This window comes from Girardinichthys multiradiatus, chromosome 14 (assembly GCF_021462225.1).
Source record: "Girardinichthys multiradiatus isolate DD_20200921_A chromosome 14, DD_fGirMul_XY1, whole genome shotgun sequence".
NCBI lineage: Eukaryota > Metazoa > Chordata > Actinopteri > Cyprinodontiformes > Goodeidae > Girardinichthys > Girardinichthys multiradiatus.
This window is the reverse complement of record NC_061807.1, coordinates 27,230,365-27,256,663: the sequence shown is the minus strand read 5'-3', so window position 1 is coordinate 27,256,663 and position 26,299 is coordinate 27,230,365. Positions and strand designations below refer to the sequence as shown.

General features: G+C 41.2%; 1 protein-coding gene across 1 annotated transcript in view; it reads right to left on the bottom strand.

Annotated features, from left to right (window-relative positions):
- The window catches only part of si:ch73-335l21.1 (insulin receptor substrate 1-B), an 84,358-nt gene extending 60,139 nt beyond the window's left edge, over positions 1-24,219 (bottom strand). Inside the window, exon 1 of the mRNA XM_047385985.1 lies at positions 23,437-24,219. Coding sequence (XP_047241941.1) covers positions 23,437-23,785 — 349 coding nt within the window. The 5' untranslated portion in view covers positions 23,786-24,219. The remainder of the gene's footprint in view (positions 1-23,436) is intronic.
- Between the last annotated feature and the right edge of the window lie 2,080 nt (positions 24,220-26,299).

Sequence of the window (26,299 nt, the reverse complement as noted above, 5' to 3'; positions counted from 1 at the left end):
AATATGTTGAGCTAAATTTACACGGAAACTTGAACTGGTATTATTTTTAAACACTTCCATGCTAGCATTAGATGGAAGAGTAACGTAAAAGCCATCATCCTCTACCTGACGGTTCATGATGCTGTGTCAACTGTGAGGTTTAGTGCAAACCTTTTTTATACGTTTCGAAGTTCATCAAACTTGATCCAACTGTTGAATTTCTCAGGCCAGTTTTTCCAGCTTACAAAAACCTGTTTGACTCCCTTGACCGTACGTCGTTTTAATATTTTTTCCACTTGATACATCTTGTCGTTAAATATTTTTACTTTTTGAAGTTCCTCAGCGTAAAAGGAACCCTCGATAGGTTCTCCATCCAAATCTTTGAGTTTGTATACAGGAGGAGAACGGGGTATCCGGTCATAGACTGTAAACACTTCATCCGTAAAACTCTGTTCGTATTTTTTGTCAAACACTCCACGGACCTTGGATATTCTGACAAGATCCCCTTGTTTAAACGTTGTCACTGAGTCCTTGCAATATCTGTTGGACTTGACATCATACAGATTCTGAAACACTTGAAAGGCATTTTCTGGGGTCACTTCCATAGGGCTCATTTTAATGCTGGAGTGGTAGGAATGGTTGTAGCTTCTAGCTAGGTTTTGCAGTACATCGACGTACCGCCGGGTATTGTTAGCTGTAAAATATCTCCACATCCTTGTTTTTAATGTGCGGTTAAATCTCTCGACCACTGAAGCTTTTGCTTCACTCGCTGTGGCAAAATGTTCAATACCGTGTTTCTCCATTAAACTTTAAATTTCTTGTTAAAAAATTCTTTACCGGCATCAGTCTGAAGTTTTTTGGGGATCTGACTTTCTGTAAAAACTGATTCAAATGCCTTTACCACCTCAGCGGCTGTTTTTCTCTTCAAAACTCGTACATACGCCCTTTTTGAAAAGATGTCAATGACTGTTAATAAATAATTATAACCATCATTTTCCATGGCCAGAGCTTGCATGTCACAGAGATCAGCCTGGAACTGCCTCAATGGTCTGGTGACAAAAACTCTGTTTCTCGGGAACTTTATTCTTGCAGGTTTATGTAGAGTATAGGTATCTTCTCCTGATAAAAAATCTTTAACTTTTTCAACCGCAACCTTCTTTCCCGTTTCATCTTGCATAACCCTCCTCAGCCTATCTACACCCCCAAAACTTCCCGGATTTGAAGGGCTATAATATACTTTCTTCATCAGCCGTCTTCCTGCCATCTCTGCCGATTACTTGTTAAATAATGAGAAAAAACACACAGGAGGGTAGATTTATCCTTATTTTTTATTTTATTTTATTTTTTTTTATTTAATATAAACAAAAAACAACCAGAAAACAAAATCAGATAAAATGCAGATGAATTCAAACACTACTAGCTTTTTAAACAACACTTTTGGGAAAGGTTACTATGTTCCTACTTTAATTGTATTTAATAGTAAAAAAGAAAAAAGAAGAAAAATCATATAATGCAGATTAACTAAAGTACTGGAATACTAAAAAAAAAAAAAAAAATGATACAACAACAAGTCATCAAACATGTGAGATCAGTTTGTCAGTCCATAGCACTCTGAAACAGAGTTAAGTTGTTTGAGATGTTTCTCATCGACCATGCGATCATAAACGTGCGCTATTGCACTGTGGATGCCTTGTACCGATTTCAGTTCATATAAAACCGTCTTGGCAATCGTCTTCACTCTGAAGTCATCCGCTTGTATGCTTCGAAGTACCAGAAGATTCTGAATAGCAGGAATGAGTTTGGGGGTTACGAGTCGTCATACGATGCGTTGAAAGTTGACTTGGTAATAATCCTCCCCCAGTACCTCCAGGCAATGGTGTTGACGCTGGCTTGGGTGGTTCGTTATACATCCATAGCAGGTTTCTCTGAGATAGTTCAAAGAGGTTATGTTGAATAAATGAAGTATCGCTGTTTTCACCGTATTGATGAGGGTGGTTGAGAACCAACCGTCAATTTCGTCCTCCTGGTTACTCTCATCCTCTGCTGAAGGCTGAGGGTCCTCCATCGGTTCCAGGGTTTGTGTAGGGGCTTCGGTAGAGGGTGAGTAGCCGGTGGCTACCTCCTCCTCCACGACCACCTTCATGTCTTCAGGCAGGACATTCGCGTCTACAGACTCAGCCATGAATAGCGGTGATGGTGAGCAGAGGTCTGGAGAAAGCGGTAGATATTTCATGTTGTATCCTGTAGGTGATGCAGGACTGTAGTGGTTTTCTGAGAATGAGGATGTTGAGGTGGATGGTGAGAAGAGGTCAGGGGAAGGCGGATGATATGGTCCAATGTTGAAGCTTTCATCGTGCTCAGGAGAGAAGTGGATCTCTGCTCGGTGGTTGTAGAGATCCCTGTATGGTGTCGGTCCACTCATTCTCATGATACGATTCTCAGTGTCTGTGAGCTTGCAGTTATCCCCCCGTATATATATCATAGGAAGGGGCGTGTCCTCAGAAGAGGGTTCGTTCTAAACGTAAAACAGGAAACGTCAGCGTTTTTTTCACTGACATGACATCGATCCAACTTCGTGACTTTTGGAAAAGGTCGGAAAGACGATGTCCAATTTCACTCATCTTCTCTGCCCAAGCTTCAAACGGCAGAGCCAGCATTGTCTTGAATACGCCGCAGTCCTGATTGAAAGCCTCCAACACAAACAGATCTGAGGGACTCGTCCGGTTGTTCCTGCGTCTGCTTGCCCGAAAAGACCAGCGGCCATTTGCTGTGGTTTTTGACCCCCACACTGCGCTAAAGAGAGGTTCTCTCTCAGCTATTTCAACATCGGATGGTATATGAAACATTCTCGCCCGTTTTACAGGTCGAGGAGACAGTTCATTTTCTTCTTCTTCTTCTTCTTTTTTCTCCCTCTCCTGCCTTGAGACTGTTTCAGGGCTATCATTAAGGTGCGGGATTGCAAGCTTTAACACAGCCCAGTCGCTGTGGGTGAGTGTACACAGAGCCAGTGATCCATTAAATACCTCGTCTTGATCCAATTGATACAGGCAAAGCTCTCCTATTTCATACATGAAAATATAACCCCAGCTGCCAACCAGGCCATATGGCTCCAAAGACCATTCTTCCTGCAGAGTCTTGAACGGGGGTCTTTGTACCCTGCAGATGTAGTATGTTGATTTCTTAGGAGCATTCAATTCACGGGATGAATACTGGTAGACGGTCACTGGGGTTTCGCACAGAACTGACATACCTCTTGGCCGAACCGAGGTCTGATTTTCAACCATGGTTGTTGAAGTTGATGTTGGATCCTCATCATCGGTAGAGTATGTCACGACGGGAATTCCGATAGGTATCTCCGTTGAGGAAGCATATGATGCAGTTGCTTGTTCATCATCATCATCTTGGCACGCGTTGCGTTTCTCCTCCGCTTGACGATAAACTCTCTTAACTCTAGCCATTGTTGAACGGGTGTTCTTTTTTTTTCCAACGAATGCTGCATGTAAAGTGCAGAGTTTTATCTCTGTATTTAAAGTAAACACTAAGGCACGCCCTATTGTTTTCATTGGGTTATTCAAGGTTTAACGATGCTTACAAACACACCCCCTCTATTTTTAATTGGTGCTGATGCCAAACAGTTTCCGATAATACCATATTTGTCTTGTTCTATTTATAACAAACACACCCCTGTGTTTTAATTGACTCATTTAAGGTATTGCCCCTAATGACGACAACCAATCAGCATCCACTGTTACGCCCCCCTTGGACACACCACCTGCTTGACCACGTGACCTCCTGCCCACGTGGCAACCACATGGCGCCCATATGGCCCCCACCGGAAATCCCGCCCTCACCGGAAGTCCCACCCACCTGTCAAAAAGTTTGATGAAAGGGTGTACTTAAATTCTCTCACAGTCATCACTAACCCTGAAGACTTTTTCAGCTTCATGTTCTCGAGTAAATACAGGGTTAACTATTTTCATTTTTTCAACCCTGAAATGTGTGTAGTGCAATGGAACTACAGCAAACGTGTCATATATCCACCAAGTAAGACAAATAATGTGTTTATAGCAGCATTCACCACCGCTTATGCACGTTTAAAACTTCTCAGCAGCATGGAGAAGTTACAGGACAGATTGATTTATATTGACACGGACAGTTTGATTTATGTGACAAAAAGTGGTGAAACTCCTCTGGAATTGGGGAATTATCTGGGTGATCTTACTGACGAGTTAGATGGTGACAGCATTTCGGAGTTTGCATCGACAGGACCCAAGAGTTATGCATACCAGACCAAAAACCGTAAAAATGTAATGATACGTGCTAAAGGCATCACTCAGACGCATGAATGCAGCGAGAGGGTCAATTTTGACAGCATCAAAGGGCTGGTCGAGGGCTACTTACAGAGGTCAAGTGAGGGTGTCATTGAAATCCCTCAGCACACGATCAGGAGGGATAAAAAGAGATTCCGTTTGACAAACGCGACATTTCTTAAAAAGTTTCGACTGGTGTATGATAAGAGACGTCTTTTTTCTGACGGGACAACTCTGCCTTTCGGTTATTAGAGTTGAAGAAGAAATAAAATAAAAAGTCACATGGATTTACAGGAGATTGATTTTGATCCTAGATTTAGAGCCCCTTTCTCATGTATGATAGTTGGACCCAGCGGCTGCGGGAAAACGTTCTTTGTAAAAAGTATTTTACAAAACTGTAATCATGTCATGGATATTGTTCCAGAAAATATTGTATGGATTTACACATCTTTTCAACCCATGTATGCTGAATTGCAGAAGATGAATAAAAATATTACCTTTGTGGAAGGATTGCCTCATTCTTTTGAAGATGAAAACCTGTTTCCTCCTGATCAGAATCATTTGATCATTCTAGACGATGTTATTGCTCAAGCCTCAGATGATGAAAACGTGATGAAAGTCTTTACCCAGTTTCGTCACCATCGTAATATGAGTGTTATGATGTTGACTCAGAATGTATTTCATCAGGGAAAGTTCAGTCGCACTATTAGTTTGAACTGTAATTATATGGTGTTGTTTAAGAACCCGAGAGATAAGCTGCAGCTGAACATACTGGCCCGCCAAATGTTTCCATCTCAAAAGGGTCTCTTCTTGGAGAGTTTTGAAGACGCAACGAGAGAAGCTCATGGATATTTAATCATCGATTTTACGCCTACCTGCCCAGAACATTTCAGACTGAGAACGGGGATACTTCCTCAGCAGTGGCCTGCTGTGTACGTACCCAGAACAAAGTAAGTCATCATGTCTGCGCGTATAAAAAGGAATTTACCATTATTCAGAGCTTTGTACCAGGCCTGTCCACAGAAACGTAAAGATATTCTCGCACACTGCTCTCCCGACTTAATTCAGGCTCTGTGCGAGATTGCACTGAATATCCTAAAAGGTAACATTAAACTATCACCCTCTCAACACCGACAATTGAAGAAACAAAGAAATATCATCAGATTGTTGGGTGATAAAAGAACCGGGATAAAAACTAAACAGTTGGCTCTCAAAAAGCAACGAGGTGGTTTTATTCTGCCCATCTTAACGGCTCTTGCAACCTTGATCGGTGATCTAGTGGGTGGAATCATCAGGAGATAATGTCTCTCAGAACATCGCAGAAGATGTTTCTCATTTCCCCTCATCAATTCAAGCGTCTGACCCAGTCAGACACGTCCATCAGACAGACGGCGGAGGAGAATTTGGATGCTGAAATGAGAGCGATATTAAACGAGCCGGGTTTGACTTCTTATGAAAAAATCAAGAGATACGATGCTCTTCTCCAGAGGTATCTGACTTTACTTAAGCAAGGTGTCAAAGAAGAAAAACAGCGGGTCAGTTTAACGCTGCAGCGTGACACAGAGGTTCCTGAACATGAGCGGTCCCAAGAAAAACAAGGCCCAGGGCAGGACGAGGCCCCTAAGGATCAGGTTCTTACGGAAGTACTGAAAAGCCTTCCTAAACACAATCGTAAAAATGCCGAGTACATTTTGAAGAAATTATCCGAAAGAAGTGAGAGTTGGACTTCGCGAGGTGAATTTGTATTTAACGGAAATATTATAAAGGGGTCCCACATGATTGATTTGTTGAAAAATCTCATGCTTCCGTTTAAAAAATCTGGAGCATCACAAACCCGAGGATGGTCTGACTTTCTACACACCTTGTCAGAGGTAAACATACCTATATCTTCAGTCATTAACCCTTATGCTCGTGAAGAATATAGACGTTTCAAAACAGAGGGTACATCGATTGAAAATGGGGGTACACCACCCAGCGTTAAGCAGAGAAGAAAGAGAAGAAGAAGGCAGATAACTCATTCTCCCCACTGGTCGAGATCTGAGCTGGAAGATCCAAAAAATGCTGATGGGAGATCAAAAAAGTCTCTTCGTAAGACGACACTACCACCCCGATGGATTACATTTTCACCATAAACCGTTATAAGAAAATGAAACATGTAGCCTATTTCTTTTATTCAATAAAATATTTATTGATTATATTTTTCAAGTCTAACTTCGTTCTCTACTTCACACACTAACATATGATATCATTACACAAATATTAAATCATAAGAAGAAAAAAAAAACAAACAATGAAAAAAAAAAGACATTTTAAATTCCATAACAATCCAGAAACATCTCCAAAGAGCATGTTCCGTGAGTATAAAATGTACAACTTTGATTAATGACACATTTCTGATATTTTTTCACAAAGTTAGATACCATTAAATCATTCTTAATCACATCTCCGGTGTATTTCAACAACACTTGCTGCATTGATAATCCGCACGCTCTATGACATAGATAAAAAATGCAATGGTGACCGCACACAGTGGACAGAGTGTTTTGAAGCTGATTATTATGATACAATATTTTTGAGGATCTGTCTTCTAAAAATGTTACGATGCTTGACGGGTAGAACTCGAAATCCGGAGAGAATCCATAAGAGTCAAAAAAGCTGGATTGACCATTCTCATCCAATGTCAGAGCTAGCCAGTGTTCCCCCGGCATGTGTGAAGGATGTGTATTCACGATAAAGTAGGCCGGCCCTGGGAATTTGTCAGCTAGCAGCGGCAGCTGGTCGCACGGCCACACACCGCAAAACAAATCTCCCAGCAGATGACGCATCAGGCTCTCAATTTCATGATTATTCATGCCTGATTAGATTAATAATAATCCACCAGCACACGCCTCTTTGAATCAATCTCTAAAATAGAATCATAACAAGCGTAGATGATCAGCGTGGTGGTATATGGCAACGGGTTTCTGAAGCGCATTTCCAATCTTAAATTCCCACTGGAAGCTGGAGATAGAGCATCTGTGTCCTCACCCGGGTTAAGATTAAATGTGAATAGAGAGTATCCTTGATTAAATTCCTGACGTGATATACTCAGTGGAAGATCTTTTAGATGTCGTCCTGTAGCTGTAAACAAGTTGTAATACTCTCTCACTGAATGACCTTGGTTAAAATTTGGCTGGAAGGCTTTAGCAGGAATTTGTCTGCCATCCTTACACAAAGCTAAATATTCCATATCAAAATGATTAAAGTCAAACGGATTGAGATTGCGTGTTCCTGTAAAAGCGTCATGATCCAGTAACGCAATCACCACATACTTGGGAAAGATGCCTAAGAAAAGATTCTCTTGGTTGCATACCCTTGAATTTTCAGGGATGGAATATGTTTTTACATTCACACGTGAAAGTGGATACAGAGCATTTGTTTTCATTAAAGCTGAAGCGTGCCCCAGTCGTACAGCTGGAGAGACAGTAACTTTTTTGATAAAAAGAGATGCTCCTAATATCCTGAGTTTGTAAGTGGAGTCTCTTGCGGCCATGAGACAAAAGGCATCGTTGGCTCTTGTAAGTTTAATTTTAAGGTCAACAGAGTTTAAAAGAAGTCTCTCGCAGAAAAATATGTCGGCATGCAGGGGGCCTAGGAGATGTACCTCCCTGGAATTTGCCGTAAAGCCTGCTCTGCTGTTAAGACCTTGGTTAGGGCCGTTAGTTGTAACAATAGAGTTCAGAGCACCTGCAGTGTCTTTATAAAAAAGACCAGAGCTAAACTGGGTTTTTAAAGAATCCTCAGAAAAGTTTAACAATGTCTCAATCATGGCTCTATATGGATGTGTAGCGCTGGATTGTGAAATCATTCGATCTCCGAGAGTGACGTCACACTGACTGAAGATGGTGTTTAACGGGTAGTTGATGAGCCCTACAGGTGCATCATCTGGCAGGTTTGTTCCATTCTCGTTAGTAATTTTCACTCTGAGATGCAACAGCGTATCGTTGAGATCCAGATACTTTTCTCCGTCTCCCGGAATGAAAAACTCGATCGGCCCTCCATCGGTGATTGCTGATAAAGGCTGGATCTCGGTGTAAATTTTATCTTCGATCGATAGCTGCGTCATCGGGGCAGAAAATAAGTCCAACTCTGCCAGCGTGCACTCTGATGATTTGTTATGTAAAAGAGCCATTATTTAAATATATCAAAACTTGCGGATGACTTCCTTCCTCTTCGTTTGTCAGCTGCGACTGATCTCCTTTTTCGCGTTTGTCGTTGTTTTTTAACCGTCCTTAAACGATCACCAGGGGGTCTTGTTCTGGGTCTTTTGGATAAAACCATAATTCCTGAACCTTCTTGACCGTCGGTGTGTGTAGAACCACTCATTTTACTCATGGCTCTACCGATGACATCCGAAGCGATATTTGATGCAGCCGTTTTAAGATGGGGTTTTGCAATTGCAAATCCTTTTTTAACCAGAGGGGATACGAAGCGGAATAATTTTGAAAATAATGATCCAATTCCGCGTCCGTACATGACCGGGGCCCCATAAAACCCTGGCAGATTACCGCCTGATTGACTTACATAGTAATTTACAAAGCGATTTGGATCACGTCTCAGACTTAGATGTGCCATGTTCTCTCTTGCCTGCTTGATGCAGTGTTGAATGACCAGCGTAATATGAATGATAACCAATCAATCTTAGAGGTTATATACATATCTCTGGAATAGTTTATACAAATAAAATTTATCTCAGGCTACGTTGTGATATCACCGGTCTGAAGTGTAGTCTTATGACGGTCTTTCCATAGACGAAATTTACAGGAACGTTTTGGTCCGATTTAATTTCTATATTGATATTTTCAATATGTCTTCTGGAGACTGGAAGGTAGTGGGCGGGGTTAAACGTCTGAGTAATCATATCACTGAATGTGCCTTGTACTTTGACGGTCCGCAGTAAAGGTGCAAAAGTGTCGCCTACTATTTGAGGGCTGACCACGTCGCTGTAACAGTATAGGTGATAGAAACCAGCCTTTATATCCGCCGGAAAAGGAGCCAGTTTTGGTTCAGAAACATGAATCCATTCCCCTGGTTTCACGCCCATCATATAAGCTAGAGTGCTGAAGAAGCGTATTTCATACGGACTATTTGCTTGAAATGCAAATCTCTTTTGAACTTTGCTGAATTTAATGCGTAAACCCGATTTCAATTTTTTGAAAAACATTTCCATCTCTGTCTCGAGTTGAACAACGTTGTTATAGTAGCCACTTCTGATCCTTTGCGTATTGATCTCCACATCACCAACCTTCCTCCATTCAAAGTAGGCATCATAATCCGGTAAATTATGCCATGTATGAGGGTATGAAATCTCGGCTAATGCAACCATCCATTGGCCTTCTAAATCAATATGTTGAGCTAAATTTACACGGAAACTTGAACTGGTATTATTTTTAAACACTTCCATGCTAGCATTAGATGGAAGAGTAACGTAAAAGCCATCATCCTCTACCTGACGGTTCATGATGCTGTGTCAACTGTGAGGTTTAGTGCAAACCTTTTTTATACGTTTCGAAGTTCATCAAACTTGATCCAACTGTTGAATTTCTCAGGCCAGTTTTTCCAGCTTACAAAAACCTGTTTGACTCCCTTGACCGTACGTCGTTTTAATATTTTTTCCACTTGATACATCTTGTCGTTAAATATTTTTACTTTTTGAAGTTCCTCAGCGTAAAAGGAACCCTCGATAGGTTCTCCATCCAAATCTTTGAGTTTGTATACAGGAGGAGAACGGGGTATCCGGTCATAGACTGTAAACACTTCATCCGTAAAACTCTGTTCGTATTTTTTGTCAAACACTCCACGGACCTTGGATATTCTGACAAGATCCCCTTGTTTAAACGTTGTCACTGAGTCCTTGCAATATCTGTTGGACTTGACATCATACAGATTCTGAAACACTTGAAAGGCATTTTCTGGGGTCACTTCCATAGGGCTCATTTTAATGCTGGAGTGGTAGGAATGGTTGTAGCTTCTAGCTAGGTTTTGCAGTACATCGACGTACCGCCGGGTATTGTTAGCTGTAAAATATCTCCACATCCTTGTTTTTAATGTGCGGTTAAATCTCTCGACCACTGAAGCTTTTGCTTCACTCGCTGTGGCAAAATGTTCAATACCGTGTTTCTCCATTAAAACTTTAAATTTCTTGTTAAAAAATTCTTTACCGGCATCAGTCTGAAGTTTTTTGGGGATCTGACTTTCTGTAAAAACTGATTCAAATGCCTTTACCACCTCAGCGGCTGTTTTTCTCTTCAAAACTCGTACATACGCCCTTTTTGAAAAGATGTCAATGACTGTTAATAAATAATTATAACCATCATTTTCCATGGCCAGAGCTTGCATGTCACAGAGATCAGCCTGGAACTGCCTCAATGGTCTGGTGACAAAAACTCTGTTTCTCGGGAACTTTATTCTTGCAGGTTTATGTAGAGTATAGGTATCTTCTCCTGATAAAAAATCTTTAACTTTTTCAACCGCAACCTTCTTTCCCGTTTCATCTTGCATAACCCTCCTCAGCCTATCTACACCCCCAAAACTTCCCGGATTTGAAGGGCTATAATATACTTTCTTCATCAGCCGTCTTCCTGCCATCTCTGCCGATTACTTGTTAAATAATGAGAAAAAACACACAGGAGGGTAGATTTATCCTTATTTTTTATTTTATTTTATTTTTTTTATTTAATATAAACAAAAAAACAACCAGAAAACAAAATCAGATAAAATGCAGATGAATTCAAACACTACTAGCTTTTTAAACAACACTTTTGGGAAAGGTTACTATGTTCCTACTTTAATTGTATTTAATAGTAAAAAAGAAAAAAGAAGAAAAATCATATAATGCAGATTAACTAAAGTACTGGAATACTAAAAAAAAAAAAAAAAAAATGATACAACAACAAGTCATCAAACATGTGAGATCAGTTTGTCAGTCCATAGCACTCTGAAACAGAGTTAAGTTGTTTGAGATGTTTCTCATCGACCATGCGATCATAAACGTGCGCTATTGCACTGTGGATGCCTTGTACCGATTTCAGTTCATATAAAACCGTCTTGGCAATCGTCTTCACTCTGAAGTCATCCGCTTGTATGCTTCGAAGTACCAGAAGATTCTGAATAGCAGGAATGAGTTTGGGGGTTACGAGTCGTCATACGATGCGTTGAAAGTTGACTTGGTAATAATCCTCCCCCAGTACCTCCAGGCAATGGTGTTGACGCTGGCTTGGGTGGTTCGTTATACATCCATAGCAGGTTTCTCTGAGATAGTTCAAAGAGGTTATGTTGAATAAATGAAGTATCGCTGTTTTCACCGTATTGATGAGGGTGGTTGAGAACCAACCGTCAATTTCGTCCTCCTGGTTACTCTCATCCTCTGCTGAAGGCTGAGGGTCCTCCATCGGTTCCAGGGTTTGTGTAGGGGCTTCGGTAGAGGGTGAGTAGCCGGTGGCTACCTCCTCCTCCACGACCACCTTCATGTCTTCAGGCAGGACATTCGCGTCTACAGACTCAGCCATGAATAGCGGTGATGGTGAGCAGAGGTCTGGAGAAAGCGGTAGATATTTCATGTTGTATCCTGTAGGTGATGCAGGACTGTAGTGGTTTTCTGAGAATGAGGATGTTGAGGTGGATGGTGAGAAGAGGTCAGGGGAAGGCGGATGATATGGTCCAATGTTGAAGCTTTCATCGTGCTCAGGAGAGAAGTGGATCTCTGCTCGGTGGTTGTAGAGATCCCTGTATGGTGTCGGTCCACTCATTCTCATGATACGATTCTCAGTGTCTGTGAGCTTGCAGTTATCCCCCCGTATATATATCATAGGAAGGGGCGTGTCCTCAGAAGAGGGTTCGTTCTAAACGTAAAACAGGAAACGTCAGCGTTTTTTTCACTGACATGACATCGATCCAACTTCGTGACTTTTGGAAAAGGTCGGAAAGACGATGTCCAATTTCACTCATCTTCTCTGCCCAAGCTTCAAACGGCAGAGCCAGCATTGTCTTGAATACGCCGCAGTCCTGATTGAAAGCCTCCAACACAAACAGATCTGAGGGACTCGTCCGGTTGTTCCTGCGTCTGCTTGCCCGAAAAGACCAGCGGCCATTTGCTGTGGTTTTTGACCCCCACACTGCGCTAAAGAGAGGTTCTCTCTCAGCTATTTCAACATCGGATGGTATATGAAACATTCTCGCCCGTTTTACAGGTCGAGGAGACAGTTCATTTTCTTCTTCTTCTTTTTTCTCCCTCTCCTGCCTTGAGACTGTTTCAGGGCTATCATTAAGGTGCGGGATTGCAAGCTTTAACACAGCCCAGTCGCTGTGGGTGAGTGTACACAGAGCCAGTGATCCATTAAATACCTCGTCTTGATCCAATTGATACAGGCAAAGCTCTCCTATTTCATACATGAAAATATAACCCCAGCTGCCAACCAGGCCATATGGCTCCAAAGACCATTCTTCCTGCAGAGTCTTGAACGGGGGTCTTTGTACCCTGCAGATGTAGTATGTTGATTTCTTAGGAGCATTCAATTCACGGGATGAATACTGGTAGACGGTCACTGGGGTTTCGCACAGAACTGACATACCTCTTGGCCGAACCGAGGTCTGATTTTCAACCATGGTTGTTGAAGTTGATTTTGGATCCTCATCATCGGTAGAGTATGTCACGACGGGAATTCCGATAGGTATCTCCGTTGAGGAAGCATATGATGCAGTTGCTTGTTCATCATCATCATCTTGGCACGCGTTGCGTTTCTCCTCCGCTTGACGATAAACTCTCTTAACTCTAGCCATTGTTGAACGGGTGTTCTTTTTTTTTCCAACGAATGCTGCATGTAAAGTGCAGAGTTTTATCTCTGTATTTAAAGTAAACACTAAGGCACGCCCTATTGTTTTCATTGGGTTATTCAAGGTTTAACGATGCTTACAAACACACCCCCTCTATTTTTAATTGGTGCTGATGCCAAACAGTTTCCGATAATACCATATTTGTCTTGTTCTATTTATAACAAACACACCCCTGTGTTTTAATTGACTCATTTAAGGTATTGCCCCTAATGACGACAACCAATCAGCATCCACTGTTACGCCCCCCTTGGACACACCACCTGCTTGACCACGTGACCTCCTGCCCACGTGGCAACCACATGGCGCCCATATGGCCCCCACCGGAAATCCCGCCCTCACCGGAAGTCCCACCCACCTGTCAAAAAGTTTGATGAAAGGGTGTACTTAAATTCTCTCTAGTGGTTAGATCAGGAGGTTTGTGTTCCAGAGGGGACACAAGGGGCCAGGTTCGTATCCCACTGATTACCACTCTGGGTCCCTGAGCAAGACCCTTAGCCCCAGAATGCTCCCTGGGTGTGGCACAATGGCAGCCCACTGCTCCCTGTAAGGGATAGGTTAAATGCAGAGGACAAATTTCATTGTAATGTACATGTGCAATGACCAATAAAGATGATTATTATTAATTAAGAATCTTTGACAACAACAAAAAATCTCTTCATAGATACTCTCAACTCAATTTGACTAAGCTTGAGGTATTTTGCAAAGAAGAATTAGCAAATATTTTAGTTTCCAGATGTGAAAAGCTGGTGGAGACGTGACCCAAAAAACTTGCTGCTGTAATTGAAGTGATTATGCACTACTTTTTGTGGGTCTAATCACTTAAAATGCCAATAAAATAAACTAATGTTTGTGTTTGTAAACTGACAAGCTGTGAAAAACGTCAAATACGTTAGGAAAAAAGTTGTAGATGTAAGCTTCATCCGTCAGGGAAGATGCAGCACCAAGGATGCACCAATGGCAGTTTTCTGGCTGATCACAAATTGCAGATCTTTAAAAAAAACCTGACCTTCTGATTTTGGCTGATACGGATTTTTTTTTAAACTGCTACTGTCAGGTGTTGTAGGGTCCCAACACACCTTCAATGTTCCAATCTTATTTTAACAATGAACAATATCTGTGAAACAACACAAACTTGTTTTAAGTGCACATGAGGCAGTGACCTCAAATATAAATCAAAAGTTTAGAGCATTTCAGTTCCTTTAGTCTTTAATTTTTCACATTTTAACAAGAAACAAAACTTCCACAAAGATTAGACAAGTAGATAAGATTGGTGGATTCACATGCAAGTATTGGCCGATCACCGATCTCTCAACATAAATGAAATCAGGGCCGGTCAATCAACCTTTCTAACAAGTGTTGCTGGCTTTACCACTTCACACTGCATGCCACAGACTGTAGGCCCCTCTCCTGCTCCGCTTCCAACTGCACACAGAGGCTTTTAAATGTGGATGACATCAGCTGTTTATTACCTCAGCAGGTCTCAGGATGCTGCGACACAGAGATACGACTCCCCTAGGTGATATGCTGCTTACTGGGCAACTTGACATTGATCCAAGGGACGATTTTATCCAAAACAACTTAGAGGTGAGACCCTTTAAAGCATCATGATCTCTGATGTGAGTAATTTTGAGTTTTGCTGTTTAGCTTAGAAGACTGGATTTCATAACATAAAGAGGAACAGTTATACAGTTGATGTGTTCATTTACAGCAACTCGCCTCTTTAAACAGCAAAAGGTAAATCTAAGAGGTACATTTCAGAAGTTTTTCTCTAATCTCCCCACTCCTGATCCATTCACTACAAGGGCAGATAACCCGAGGACTTCCTGACATCCCACTCCAACTTTCATGGGCTCGTTTTAACTGACAGCGATCGATGCAGCCTGCTGTAAAAAGGTTACAATCCATCCAAAAGCCCCTGTGTACTCAACATATCGGCAACTCAATGACTAATGTGATTATCCTGCCCCTGGCTTTCCTTTGCTGCCCATCAAACCGGAGCACTTAATTGACAGTCAGCAACAGAGACAAAGCAGGGAACGCGGGGACATGTAGAACTTATGTACGCTGTGATTTTTCAAAGAGCTGGGGCGCATTGAAGCCTGGCTGCCCCAACCCATTGTCATGAACTTACAGGTTGTTAATGTGAGCAAAAGCACAGAGAAGATACAACTCTCCAGATCCCATCCAGCTGACCAACCTGCAGATTATGATAATCATTGAGGTTCCTGCAACAAAACGCTCCGATCTCTGACTTCATTAGCCTTCACCGGCTGACCCTCCAGACAATAATTATAGCCTAATTAGGGAGATGAGAGGCGCTTAAGTATGGGCTTAACGTTTCATCAGTCTCCTCAGCCTGATCCAAATCTCATGGGCTTGAGCAGGCAAAAAACACTCCAGGATAACAAAAACTAAGAATAATAAATCAACACCAACAAAGCCAGCTGAGTAAAAAAACAAACAACTCCTTGTTAAACTCCCTGAGGAACCCCAGAATGACAGTTTATGTGAGTTTGTTACATAAATGTGTCACAAACTATACAACTAAAAATATGTTTTACGGGGAAGTGCAACAGATGCTACTTTGTCAGCATTTAAAATGTTTTTCTAATCTTCTACTCAAGACAGGAAACCAGCCGCAGTCAGAACACCAGAGCAGTCAAGTCAAAAGTTTATTTTTATGGATGCAAACTCAGAACAAATGTCATCTCAAGGCACTTATCAAGATAAACTTATCTGCTTAATTTCCAATAATATAGAATAAATAATCAAATCAAATCATTGACTCTGTTTAGGACTTTATCCAGGAGTCTATTAAAATGTGCAATATGTGAAAAAGGAAATATAAGACGAACGAAACAAACAGCATAAAGCGAACTCCACATATCTATTCCCCCGTGGTAAACATGTAAAAAGCCTGAAAAAAATTCAGCCCCTAATTGCCATAGCATAATCTTGCATTAAAAATACATATTTGCTTCAATTCTCTATCAGTGATCTTTGGAGATCCTTTCTAGAGTGCCAGTTTATGATAACGCTCCCCTTATAAGAACGTATAATAATAAGACATCGGTTATTAATGAGGTTGTAAACCCTTTATAAACCATTATGAAGCAGTTATAGTGCGATACTTGAGGGCAGGAATGATCCCCAGTGCCCTGCCAAACAGGGAGTCTTACTGCCCACCTTTTCATCCACTACACTTTCTAACTTAAACCTCTCTCTAGACGTTACTACACTGGAAGAGAGCCAGAAGCTGAGCGAAATACAACTCAGGTTGGAGGTCTTTGAGCAGCTCAATATCCAATATGGCTGCCACACATATACACTATCGGTCAAAAGTTTTAGATACACATTCTCACTTAATAGGTATCTTTATATTCATGACTATTTACATTGTAGATTCTCACCAAAGGCATCAAAACTGTGAATGAACACACATGGAATTATGTAGTAAACAAAAAAGTATTAAATAACTCTAATCCTTTTTATATTTTAGGTTCTTCAAATTAGCTTTGATTAGAGCTTTGCTCTCTTGGTATTCTCTCCAAGAGCTTCATGAGGTGGTCATCTGAAATAGTTTTCCCAAGAGTCTTGAAAGAAGTTCCCAGAGGTTCATATAGGTTCATATTTCAGTCATCACAGCAGGGGCTATTGAAATTAGAAATAGTGTCACTGGATTGTTTCGCTCAGAGTAGCTAGCACCAAAATAATTAGTAGGAACCAGTGGTTTTCAGACTAGAACACGCTCATCGATACCCGAGCTCGGGTCCCTGAAAAGAACCCAAGAATCTCATTTCATCCCATGAGCTGCATTTATCCAGGTTCCTCCAGGTTCCTCCAGGTTCCTTCAGGATACTCAACGCTGTTTTAACCTTAATAGAGGGTACTTTACAAAAGCGCTTCAGATACAGTTATTTTCTAAAAACTGTTTGGGATGCCAATTACCCTGCCACTGCTTTTGTTGTTTTGGGTTTTGTTTCTAAAAAGCAGTTATTTTGTATTGTAGGGTTTTTGTCTCCACTGAACAAATGTACTCAAACAAATGCTGGATTTTTGGACATTTTTCAGAGTCGGATTGTGCTGCTGCAATAAAATGCTGAACTTCTTTTAAGGCTTTTTACACATCTTCACCAGGGGTGTGAACAAACAAAAGGAAGAGAAGTAGTTAAAGAAAAAAAGAAAACAGAAAAAATTTATTTCATAAAATAAAATCTGTCATAGCGGAGCCTGGTTTAAATGCTATAGAATATAAATTAGTTTCTTTCAAGTTTCAGGTGGTGTTGAATATGTTTCTGTATGTGAATCTGTAGTGTCAAGTGCTTTCAGGCTGTTTATTTTGGCACATTGGTGTGGCATGTGGGTGTGTCTCATGATAGTGTTTCGCTCTCATTTAGAGCCACTCTGGCCCCCAGATTTTGACTTTATCACGTTCGTTTCCACTGGAGGTCAAACTGCACCTCGCCATGAGGTGGCCCGCTTCACAGAGGTCAAACCTTTACACACACTCCGCTGCCTCCTAATAGCTGAGGAAATAGCCACCCTGAAGCCCTATACTGTACTCGTGGCCTGAAAGGGTCTTAGAGGATTCAGCTGAATAAATAACAGGGATTCTGGCTCGTGTTTGACTATAAGGGGAGGCTAAGCTGCGTTCGGTGCACTTCTCTGGAGCAAAGCTAGGAGACACTCAGAGAACCTCACCCAACATGAGCACAAATGTAACAGAAGTTGATCTGAGCCGCTCCACAGGTATCGGATGTGAGGGAGTGGTCCCTGTGGAAACTATGTGCCATCATCTCTGAGAGGAGCGTTATTACAGACAGGAATCCTGACAGTGTGTTTTACTCAAACAGGTCTGAGTAGCAGGCAGCCCTAAACCTGCAGCAGCGTCCGCGTCTCCTCCACATCTCTGCACCAGCGAGGCGAGTCTGTGTGACAGACAACCGTTGGCCTTGTTCTCCCGCGAACACCACCCGTGCAATGCATACCACAAGAACAAAACTGCACACGTGCGTGCGAGTTTACACAGCAGCCAGCCGCCGCCTCTTTGTCTTTGACAACCAGAGGCTGATTTATACAAGAAAGGCGACACTTTCAGCAACAAAAAGGAGGAGACAAGAAGCCGTTAGTGCGGTGGCAGCACTGCTCCCTGGACCTGTGGTTTCAAAGGGAAAGCATGGCAGCCCGTACGACATCTGAAGCAGGCTGGTAGATGTTTTTTTTGTTTTTTTTGTTGGAAGAGTGAAGCGCTTCCACCCACAGAACTGTGCAAAAGTTCTTCACATTAATATTTTGTCAAATTAAAATGAGAAATTTTACTTTATTTTGAGATTTTATGTTATAAGCAAACAAAGCCGTACAAAACTCTGAATACATGTTTTATGCCAGTGAAAAAAATTGGCTGTCCATCTAAAGCAACAGGCTGGGCAAGGACAGCATTAATCAGAGACGTAATCAGGAGGCTCCTGGTAACTCTGGAGAAGCTCCAGAGAACCACAGCTAAGGTGGGAGAATCTGTCAGCAGGAAACCTATTGAACATGCAACGCTCAAATTCGGCCTTTTTCTGTCACGGTAAAATTCCATTGATGAGGAAAAAGCATAAGAAATCATGTTTGCACTTTGCCACATGTATACAATAAACACAATGTATAAGATGGTTCGGTATTTATGTCGGAAAACTAACATCCTGAACTCATCATCATGGTGAACCATGGTGGTGGCAGCATCATGCTGTGGGGATACTTTTCTTCAGCAGAGTCAGCAAAGCTGGTCAGAGTTGGTGGGAAGATGGGTGGAGCTAAATGCAGAGCAATGCTGGAAGAAAACCTGTTAGAGGCTGCAGAAGGCTTGAGACTGGGGTGAACGTCTAGCTTCCAGCAGGACAGAGACTATAAACATACAGCCGGAGCTGCAACAGAATGGTTTAGATCAAAGTGTGTTCATGTGTAAGAATGGCCTAGTCAAAGTCTAGACCTAAATCTAAATGAGAATCTGATAGTACTTGAAAATTGATGTTTACAGGTGTTTTGTTAATGCATACAATGTAACTTTGTAACTCGCATTTCTCTTGCCTGTTTTTGTTGGTTGTTTTATGATACTCTCTTCCTTGTGTTCATGAAGAAGTGATTTATTTGCCCGTTAAATGTTTAAACCTTCAACTTCATTCATTCTAAATGGACCACCGCGCGCGTGGTTCACGCGAAGTTACAAATATTCGGAGGTGCACAAAAAGGCAAACTGACAGTGTGGGCAGGGACGTGGATGGTGCGATTGCGTTACTGTTGGTGCGCGTACCCTCGCGCCCTGTTCAATTCGTCAAGTATTAACCTAGCTTTAGTCTCTACATGTGAAAACTGGTAGACGCAGAACCCAAAAGACTTGGAGCTGTAACTGCAAAACATGTTTCCACAAAATATTGAATCAGGGAGGCTGAATACCAATCCATGCCACACTTTCAGATTATTTTTTGTCAACATTTTGCAAAGGTGTATGTACATGCATCGTAATCCTTACACTTATAATTATACACTACCTTGTTTTGGTCAGCACCAGCAGATCAAAATCCCAATGAAATAGGTTTGTGGTTGTAAAGTAACAAAAGTGTTAAAAGGATGAAGAAGAATGAGTAATTTTGAAAAAGCTGTCCAGGGTTGCTTAAGGTCTTTCTAAAACATCTTTCACCAAGAACCCTGATTAAGGATCTGCAGGATAGTGGGGCTTTGAGCTCAACACAAAAACCCGAGGGTTAGTGGACAATGTCACAGCATCTTCCACCGATTTATCAGGCCTGCCAGTTTCTGAAGCCAGAAAATCTTGACTCGACTTTTTGTGCAGCTCTGAAGTAAAAAAAAACTGGCGCGATGGCTTTTATCAGGCTCCTTATCTCTCCTTATGTAACACAGCACCAGCAGATCATGAGAGACACCTTGAACTCATATCTTCAATTTGCTGAGGTTACATCATGTGTCCCTTATGGTCCGGCAACAGGTGATCTGGGGCAGCTGTGTTTACACAGCGGCTGATGGACACCATTTGAGAAATATCTTCACGGATGACGTGTTTTTGTGTTTTTTTTTCCCCCGATTTGCACATTCACAACTATTCACATTTTACACTGATTGGTTAAAATGTGACCAGCTTTTCTCGGCCTACTTTTGAAATATGTATTCTCCACTTTGGATCAATGCCCTGTGTGATCCTGCAACATCAGCAGGAAAAGAGGAGCAGAAAACATGAGGACAGGTGTGTTTGAGCTGTTGGGACACAGAGGCAAAAAAAAAAAAAGCTTGCACACAGCTGAGGTCCAACAGAGGAGGGAAAAAACACACACAAGAAGCCTGAGAGTAAATATCTAGTGTGACACAAGCACGATAAAAGCTGTGGGTGAAGAGGAATAAATTCCCCCGTTGCTCTGCAACTACAGAGTCCCAGAATTTAATAAATATGTAAGTGATCAAATAAATACTAACACACATCATAATTTAAACAAAAAAACTGAAATGTTACATTTCATTATTTATGCAAGTTATAGTTGTAACAAAACTAAAAATAAAGACATTTATTTATCCCAAGCTATTTAAATATGTCACTAAACAAAAATAAATGCAAAGTAGAATTTAATTTATAAATTCTTAATTAATAGAAATATTTGATAATTGCAACAAAACAGGAAACCAATGTATTCACACTTGTTTAATATGTCTCTAATTGTTAAAAAAAAATAATTGAATAGATAAATGCAAAATAAATTTGTAAAAACCTATATTATTTCTTCATATTGTGGTAAAGCAGGGGGAAATTATCCACATTTAATTAATTATGTCACTACTTTACTAAAAAACTATAGAATTGAATATAATTTGTACACAATATAATTGCAGGAAAACAGGAATTAAATTTCTCCACAATTATTTACCTATGTCAGTAATGTTATTGAAAACATTAGAAATACATGTATAATCTACTAATACAATCTTACATTATTTACCGGCGTTACAAAGGCAGGAGAAATTTAAAATAAATTCATTTATCCAAAATTATTTAAATGTCACTTTTTTTAAATACACAGGTTAAAAGGTCATATATTTAAATTAGAATGTACTGTCATAACACGTTTAAAGCATATGTAATTATTTCAGTATCAACATTAATATTTCACTGTTCTTTGGCTGTAAAGGTTCTTTATCCTGTGGGGTTCCCCAAGGTTCAATGCTTGGTCCACTGTTCTTTTCATTTTTTATACTTACACTTTCAGGCACTATGCAGTATTTGAATGAAATTGTTTACCAATTTTATGCCTAAGATATTCAGTGGTACAAGTCTTTTAAACCACACCAGTGTGATAAGCTATCTACATTGTTACACTGCCTCACTCTGATAAAGGGCTGGCTGGCAGGTAAATCTTAATTCCACCTGAATTGTGCTCACACATTAACCAAGCACTTGGTTGTTTCTGTACATTCACCAAGGTCCGTGCTCATAATTTAGGGGTAATTTTATTTCAACTCTGTACTTATAAATGGATGTCCTCCTAATAAAAGCAAGTAAAGATCCAACAAGCATTTGTTTAGGGTTTACACTAACATTTCAACTGGATTATTTTTTACTTCCTGTGCATGTTCTTATATTTTTTTTATTCTTTTATAGATTTTATACTCATGTTTTATGCTTTTATTTCCTGTCATTTTAATTTTGATGACTTATATAATCTCATCTTGCACAGTGCTTTATTGTGTTCCAAACATTAGCAGTCAAACCAGAACAATCACTGCTGTTGTAAGAAATTATATTTCTAAGTGGCAAATAATTGACTAGTAGGTTTCCAGTAGGTATAGTACAGTACTAGAAAACCAGCAGAACTAACAGTCTGCTAATTCTGTGTAATTGAATCATTAATTAAAAAGGAGTTGTTCGTTATAATAACATCTTCAAGTGCAATTAGTGAGGTAGTTTATTCTGTGAAAAAACAGGTGTTAAACAGCTGGCCCTTATTTAACATTCCAACTTGTTATAGTGCATTTATTTCTCAAAATAAAGAACGGCCAAACTGGCAAAGACCCTCCAAGGTGACCACAGAAGGTCTACAGTTACTGTACCAGAGAGAACATGAACTATTAAAAGGTAAGCTATAGGCAAGAACCCCTACAAAGTCCCTGTTCAAGTAAAAAATGATGCGCTGAAGAGGTTTTCTGAACGTTTCTGAACGTTTCAGAAACCGTTGAAATTAAAATTGTTCTTACTGGATCTAGGTAGTTCGCAAGATGACTCCCAAACACTGAATTCATACCCAGCCCGCTGTGAGCCATGGTGGCTAAGATGCAATAATACGTAGATGGTTCCACTTGAATATATCAAAACAATTTCAGTGGTCTTATGTTGACTTCTGCTGAAAAAGAGACAGATGTTCCAACATGAAAAACAGACCAATAGGTGGTCAGAATCTTGCCCGATCCCTGGACCCTAATCCATGAGGAAACCTTTGAGGTGACACCAAGCAAACTGTTTCTAAGGCAAAACCAAGAAATCCAGAGGAACTCTGGAATGTAGTCCAATCATTCCAGACTGGAATACCTTTACACAGCTGCCAGACGCTGTTTCTCAGAAACAATGGTTATAATGAACCAAATATTAGTTCAGTAATTCACAGGGAAGTTTTTACAGCAGATGTTTGGTTTTGGTATTGAAAAAATGTAGACACTGCTATCTTGAACAGCCTAATATTCATCTCCTCCTTTTCTGTAGCATGGTAAGTTTGATACATTTTTCTCTATCGTTTAATTAGCAGTAGTCTTCTTAATCTATTTGTATGCATGGCAATAAAAGCTATTGAGACATGGGGCTTCACTCACTCATATTGGCAGCTAATATTTGGATCCTACCTCCTGCCTGTGAAAGTCGCTTTAGAAATGAATGACTCATTCTTTCATTCATTTTTATGTGTCCATTTTGGCCCTTTTGGATTTCCATACACGGGGGACGTGTTCAGACTAGCCAGCCAACTCTTTAAACTGTACTGGGTTTGTAAAAGAGAGCTCAACAGTGTTCTGAAAGTAGATTTTTAAATGGTCAGAGGTTGGGAAATCCACGCCACGCAGACTAACTTGTTTAGTCAAGCTGTAATTGTTTTTAAATAAACCCCTCATGTTACCCCAAAACACCAATGAAACATGTCCCAAACTGCCCTGCAGAGCTGCTCTGCGGCCACTGCCACGTTTCTCCTCATCCATCATCCCAGTGCATGATCGTGGGGTTTCAGTGAGCATGTTTTCGGCTTACTTTTGCACTGCAGCTCCACCATGGCCTGGAACCACTGGTGTTGGTCCTCCTCGTTCTCCGCGGCCACGACGAAGCTCTCCGCCCGGGTGTAGAGCACGATCATGTGCCTGTTCTTGGAGTCGGCCCGCTTATTGATGTTGAAGCACGTCTCCAGTGCCACCGCCTTCTTCGGGATGGGGGCCTTACCGCGGAACTTCTTCTCACTCTCGTAGTACTCCAAGCGGGCCGGACCGCGCTCCGAGGCGGCGCGCAGCACGAAGTAGCGCCGGTGCATGGACTTCTGCTTGCGGAGGTAGCCGCTCTTGCGCACGTCCTCGCTGCCGTGCAGCTCGCCCGCTTGTCCCTCCATTGGTTTGGTTCCCACCAAAAAGCAAGATGATCAATTGGGTCTTTCTTTTCCTGCAACTTTCAGTGAGATGATTCAAGCATGCTCCCAGGTCCGCTGCCTCCCTCTTCTCCACATCAACCCAGGCATGTGTGAGAGGAGAGCTAGAGTTTGGTCCGGACGGCTGTTGCAAGTCTGGACCCGGGTCTGTTTGTTAGCGTCTGATTTTGGAAGGGGGGGCTTGTTTTCTCTCCTACGGAGCGCAAGTTTTGCACATGCGGCGCAGCTTTTACGCGGGGCTTCCACCCCCCCCTCCCTTCTTCCCTTTCCTCTACTACTACTACTATTAGCGTTTCCCAGAGCTGTCTGAGCGGGTTAATCCCATTTACTGCACATCACAGAGTACGGAGCCCTGCGTCTGTCCCCCCACCCCTGCCCTGCTCAGCTCAGCTCGACTCGGCTCGGCTCGGCTCTCTGGAGGCTGTAAGCGCGGAGCGGAACTGCTACCGTGGAGCGGCACAGTCGCTCTCTTTGCGAGGTGTCCGTGGCCGAGCCGCCTCAATATGCCGGCTCATTTACCTGAACGTCCTACCTCGTTCCTAATGACGTGAAACTTCAAAGACCCCATTACAACCCGAGTTCATCCACGTGCATCTTAATAAATTAGGATATCATCAAAAAGTCGATTTATTTCAATAATTCGGTTCAAAAGCTGAAACTAACATGAATTAACACAGAGTGATATAGTTCAAGCGTTTATTTCTGTTCGTTATGGCTTACAACCAATGAAAACCCAAAATTTAGCCTTTCAATCTGTTATAATAGTACAAAAGGCCAACAATAAGACCAATTTAACCCAGAAGTGTTATGCTATGGTCATCTACATAATCACTTTATGGACTGGTGACGTGACGGTCCAGTCCAATTATTGACACCCTCTGCAAAGCGGGTAAACCAAAAAAGGCCATTGCTAAAGAAGATGGTTGTTCAAAGAAGGCTCTATCTAAGCATGTTAACGCAAAGCTTAGTGGAAGGAAAAACTGTGATAGAAAATCTCAAATCCTCTTTGCAGATTCAAGGAATCATTTAGAACTCTAGATTCCAGTGTCTGAAGCAAGAGACGAAAGGCGCAGAATCCAAGTTGCTTGAGGTTCAGTTTTAAGGTTCCACAGTCAGGTGATTTGAGAAACCGTGTCATCTGCTGCTGCTGGTCCATTGTCGGCGCCGCTGTCTACCAGGACATCTTAGAGCAGTTCATCCTTCCCTCTGCTGACAAGCTGTATAGAGATGCTTATTTTATTTTCAAACGGCACTTGGAACCTGCTCACACTGGCGAAAGTCATAAATCAAAGCAGGGGTTGGGATGCATTGTGTCAAAACACAATAGTTTGGGGAAAACTAGGTTGATGCCTGTTGTAAATTGGATACGCATGTACATAATGTATATAGGAACATTGATATCTTGCTAGTTGGCAAGGAACTGGTGACAGTAGGTAATGCATTTGCCTTTTTAAGGGCTTCACAGGAATATTTTAAGAACTACCACACCCTTTCTCTTGGATGTGCAATATAAATAAATTTGATATTGACATTGCCTTCTTATGAGTTTGAATGAATTGCCAATGAGGTAACACTAGCAAGTGGGGTTGATTGGCCTTAATTTGTATTATTAACCATTGCTTTATTATGGGTATTTTAAAATGTGTATTACATTATTAATGCTTAAAGCATTATTTGTATTCTACATATGCAGGTGCGCACACATACCAAATAAATATGAAGACCTGACATGAAAGTTAGAGGTGATGTAAGGTAAAGAACCGTTCGAGAGCTGGAAGACTGGATCCAAATCGTCCCGATCCCGAAAAAGAGCTGGAATTCCCTTCACTACCCTCACCTCGTAGTACTCTAGAACACGGTGCGTTCAGGGGCTTCATCACAGTTCTTACAACTTAACTACCAATTACACCACATGTTAATCCTTATAGAGTCTAAGCTGGGAAGGAAAAAACTAATAATGAAAATACAAACTACTACTAAAAACAATTCAGGAAAGATAGAAACAAATGGAAGTTTCTAATATTGTCCAATTGATGGACTGACGATATATCCAGGGTGTTCTCCGCATCTCGCCTAATGGGTATGGATGGATGGATGGATGGATGGATGGATGGATGGATGGATAGATGGATGGATGGATGGATGGATGGATGGAAGGGTGATCCGTAATCAGTCTTTTAGCTAATTTTATTCTATTTTATACATAATTTTCTTTAGCATGCAGTTGACTCTAGTGCTGCTGCAACAATACTAATTTCCACGTTGATAAAATATAAACGCACATTTCATTCTATTGTCTTTTCCTGCTAATATAAGGTCAGTTCAGTAATTTTCCTCTGCATCCTCTTTTTCTTCTTATTATTAGTAGTAGCAGGTATTCTATCCAATTATCTTTGTAAATGGTACATATAACAGTTACAGGTATGTGCAGGTACAGATAATTTGAAACAAGATGACAGTATATTAAAATAAAATCTA